This window comes from Salvelinus sp. IW2-2015, linkage group LG4q.1:29, assembly GCF_002910315.2.
Source record: "Salvelinus sp. IW2-2015 linkage group LG4q.1:29, ASM291031v2, whole genome shotgun sequence".
Lineage (NCBI taxonomy): Eukaryota > Metazoa > Chordata > Actinopteri > Salmoniformes > Salmonidae > Salvelinus > Salvelinus sp. IW2-2015.
In genome coordinates, this window is record NC_036842.1 from 74,199,400 (window position 1) to 74,204,340 (window position 4,941).

The 4,941-nt window shown below is 46.1% G+C and overlaps 1 protein-coding gene across 1 annotated transcript in view; it reads left to right on the plus strand.

The window, feature by feature from the left end:
• The window catches only part of LOC111961002 (protein piccolo-like), a 98,032-nt gene that overhangs the window by 73,170 nt on the left and 19,921 nt on the right, over positions 1-4,941 (plus strand). The window contains 1 exon segment of the mRNA XM_070439774.1: positions 4,721-4,829. Within this exon segment, the coding sequence (XP_070295875.1) occupies positions 4,721-4,829 (109 nt within the window).

Here is a 4,941-nt window from a genome sequence, read left to right on the forward strand (position 1 = left end):
CCGACCAATCTGAATCCACGCTTCAAGACTGCTCGATACGCGGATTGGAATATGTTCCGCATCCGCCAACAAACAATATGACGAATATGCTGATTCGGTGAGCGAGTTCATTAGGAAGTGCATTGACGATGTCGTACCCACAGCAACGATAAAAACATTCCCAAACCAGAAACCGTGGATTGACGGCAGCATTCGCGTGGAACTGGAACCCAAGGCAACCACTGCTTTAACCAGGGCAAGGTGACCGAGAGCATGACCGAATACAAACAGTGTAGCTATTCTCTCCGCCAAGGCAATCAAACGGCTAAGTCTCAGTACAGAGACAAAATCGAGTCGCAATTCAACAGCCAGACACAAGAGGTAGTGGCAGGGTCTACAGTCAATCACGGATTACAAAAAGAAAACCAAGCCCCATGCGCGGACCAGGATGTCTTGCTCCCAGACAGGCTAAACAACTTTTTTTGCCCGCTTTGAGGACAATACAGTGCCACTGACACGGCCCCTACCAAAACCTGCGGCTCTCCTTCACTGCAGCCGAGGTGATAAAACATTTAAACGTGTTAAACCTCGCAAGGCTGCAGGCCCAGACGGCATTCCCAGCCGCGTCCTCAGAGCATGCGCAGACCAGCTGGCTGGGTGTTTACGGACATATTCAATCATCCTTATCCCAGTCGTCTGCTTTCCCACATGCTTCAAGAGGGCCACCATTGTTCCTGTTCCCAAGGAAAGCTAAGTAACTGAGGCTGCTAAACGACTACCGCCCCGTAGCACTCACTTCCGTCATCATGAAGTGCTTTGAGAGACTAGTCAGGAGGACTATCACCTCCACCCTACCGACTACCCTAGACCCACTCCAATTTGCTTACCGACCCCAATAGGCCCACAGGACGACACCAATCGCAACCACACTGCACACTGCCTAACCCACTCTGGACGAAGGAGAATACCCATGTGGAGAATTGCTGATCATCGATACGCTCAGCATTTAACACCATAACCCTCCAAACTCGCTCATCAAGCTCGAGACCCTGGGTCTCGACCCCGCCCTGTGCAACTGGGTCCTGACTTCCTGACGGGCCGCCCCCAGGTGTGGTGAGGTGGAGGTAACAACACATCTCCACCCCGCTGATCCTCAACACTGGGGCCCCACAAGGGTGCGTTTGAGCCCTCGCCTGTGTACTCCCTGTTCACCCACGACTGCGTGCCATGCACGCCTCCAACTCATCATCAAGTTTGCGGATGACACTACAGTGGTAGAGCTTGATTACCAACAACCGAGGACGGCCCAGGGAGGAGGTGGCGGCCGAGAGGTGTTCAGGAAATAAACCCACACTCAAGTCGTAACAACAAGAAAAAGGAATGATGTGTGAATCAGGAAAACAGCAGAGGGACACCCCCCATCCACATCGACGGGTCAGTGGGGAGAAGGTGGAAAGTGTTTAAGTTCCCTCGGTGTCACATCACGGACAAACTGAATTGGTCACCCCACCAGACAGCGTTTGAAGAAGGCGCAGCAGCGCCTCTTCAACCTCAGGAGGCTGAAAAATTCGGCTTGTCACCAAAGCACTCACAAACTTCTACAGATGCACAATCGAGAGCATCCTGTCGGGCTGTATCCACGCCTGTACGCAACTGCTCCGCCCACAACGTAAGGCTCTCCAGAGTATGAGGTCTGCAGCAACGCATCACCAGGGGCAAACTACCTTGCCTCAGGACACCTACACCACCGATGTCACAGGAAGGCCATAAATCATCAAGGACAACAACCACCCAAGCACTGCCTGTTCACCCGCTATCATCCAAAGGCGAGTCAGTACAGGTCATCAAAGCAGGGAGAGAACGGAGAACTGAAAACAGCTTCTATCTCAAGGCCATCAGACTGTTTAAACAGCCACCACTAACATTTAGCGGCCGCTGCCAACATACTGACTCAACCCAGCCACTTTAAATGGGAATTGATGGAAATTATGATAAAAATGTACCACTAGCCACTTTAAACAATGCCACTTAATACAATGTTACATACTACCCTATTCCATCTCATGTATAATACTGTACTCTATATCATCTACTGCATTCTTGCCATCTTATGTAAACATGTACACTAGCCACTTAAACTATGCCACTTTATGTTTAATACCCTACAGTACTCATCTCATATGTATACCGTACTCTATATACCATCTACTGCATCTGCCATGCCGTTCTGTACCACCACCATTCATATATCTTATGTACATATTCTTTATCCCTTTACACTTGTGTGTGTGTAAGGTAGTAGTTGTGGAATGTTAGGTTAGATTACTGTTGGTTTTACTGCATTGTCGGAACTAGAAGCACAGCATTTCGCTACACTCGCATAACATCTGCTAACCATGTGTATGTGACTAATAAAATTTGATTTGATTTGATTTGATTTTGAACCCAACCAAGCTTCCAAGCTCAACCCCTTCTCAAGTGCTCTACTCTTCGAAATATACCACTGCCTTTTTCTGTCAACTGAGACGTCTTTCTTTCAGGTTCTTGTTCACACAGCTGACAAGGCTCAGAGAACATGCCACAGAAAGTAAAGTAAAGTAGGATAGAAATAGAGAGGGAGAAAGTGCACAGCAACTCAAACCCATGGCAGCCCCCGGCGCTGTGGCTGCACTTACACAAACGAAACCTCGTCCACATGAGACTTTTGCTTACGAAGCAATCGCCAGCTGCTGTGACGGCAAAGATTGAATTAACATCTCTCTCTCTCTGTAGATTAGAGAGTCAAGGCCACAGAACTATTAGAACATGCTACACGCTCTCCCCCTCCATTTCCCACTCATCTCTTCTCCCCTTTTCTACCTTTTCTATCTTCTCTGCTCTCTCTCCTCTCTCATCTCTCTCTCTCTCTCTCTCTCTCTCTCTCTCTCTCTCTCTCTCTCTTCTCTCCTGTCTCTCGTCTCTCTCCTCTCTCTCTCTCTCCTCTCTCCTCTCTCTCTCTCTCTTCTCTCTCTTCCTCTCTCTCTCTGTCTCTTATCTCGCTCTCTCCCTGTCTCTCTGTCTCTCTCTCTCTCTCTGTCTCTCTCTTCCTCCTCCTCTCTCTCGCTCTCTACTCTCTCTCCTCTCTCTCTCCTCTCTCCTCTCTCTCTCTCTCTCTCTCTCTCTCTCTCTCATCTCTCCCTCTCTCTCTGTTTCTCCTCTCTCTGTTCTTTCTCTCTGCTTCTTCTCGTCTCTCCCATGTTCTCTCTGTCTCTCTCTCTGCTCTGTCTCTCTTGTGTTCTGAGATGCACTGGAAACCAGGCCAGGTGTTGTAGTCTGAGCTAGTCTCATGCCCTGACTGCATTATCGAGAAGTGATCTCATTTACAATTGTCATTTAGAGCATTTATTTGCAGAAAATGACAACTGGTCAAAATAACAAAAAAGATGTAGTGTTGTCAGACCCTGAATAATGCACAGAAAATAAGTCATATTCATTTTTAAACAACACAATACTAATGTTCACTTAGGAAGAGTTCAGAAATCAGTATTTGGTGGAATAACCCTGATTTTCAATCACAGCTTTCATGCGTCTTGGCATGCTCTCCACCAGTCTTTCACATTGATGTTGGGTGACTTTATGCCACTCCTGGTGAAAAAATTCAAGCAGCTCGACTTTGTTTGATGGTTTGTGACCATCCATCTTCCTCTTGATCACATTCCAGAGGTTTTCAATGGGGTTCAGGTCTGGAGATTGGGCTGGCCATGACAGGGTCTCTATCTGGTGGTCCTCCATCCACACCTTGACTGACCTGGCTGTGTGGCATGGATCATTGTCCTGCTGGAAAAACCAATCCTCAGAGTTGGGGAACATTGTCAGAGCAGAGGGCAAGTTTTCTTCTAGGACAACCTTGTATGTGGCTTGATTCATGTGTCCTTCACAAAGACAAATCTGTCTGATTCCATCCTTGCTGAAGCACCCCCAGATCATCACCGATCCTCCACCAAATTTCACAGTGGGTGCGAGACACTGTGGCTTGTAGGCCTCTCTTGTAGGACTAATCAGGGTTATTCCACCAAATATTGATTTCTGAACTCTTCCTAAGTTAAAACATTAGTATTGTGTTGTTTAAAAATGAATATGACTTATTTTCTTTGCATTATTCGAGGTCTGACAACACTACATCTTTTCTGTTATTTTGACCAGTTGTCATTTCTGCAAATAAATGCTCTAAATGACAATATTTTGGGGGGAATTTGGGAGAAATGTTGTCAGTAGTTTATAGAATAAAACAAAAATGTTCATTTTCCAACACATACCTATAAGTAGTAAAACCAGAGAATCTGATAATTTTGCAGTGGTCTCTACATTTTTCCAGAGCTGTGTGTTTACATTGCCAAAGCAAGTGAAATAGATAATAAACAAAAGTGAAATAAACAATCAGAAATGAACAGTAAACATTACACTCACAAAAGTTTCAAAGGAATATAGACATTGAAAATGTGAAAATATGGCTATGTACAGTGTTATAACGATTTGCAAATAGTTAAAGTACCAATATGGGTTGTTTGTTCTTTGTGTTTGTTCTTCACTGGTTGCCCTTTTCTTGTGACAACAGGTCACAAATCTTGCTGCTGTGATGGCACACTATGGTATTTCACCCAATATATATGGGAGTTTATCAAACTGGATTTGTTTTCAAATTCTTTGTGGGTCTGTGTAATCTGAGGGAAAGATGTGTCTGAAATATGGTCTCTCTCTGTAGGAATGCAGGTATTGGAGTGGAACGGAGTTCCTCTGATGGGGAAGACCTACGAGGAGGTGCAGTACATTATGAGTCAGCCGTGTGCAGAGGCAGAGCTCTGTGTCAGACTGTGAGTCAAACAGCGCCCTCTCTCCTCTCATCCCTCTCTCTCCTTCCATCTCTCTCTCCTCTCATCCCTCTCTCTCCTTCCATCTCTCTCTCCTCTCATCCCTCTCTCTCCT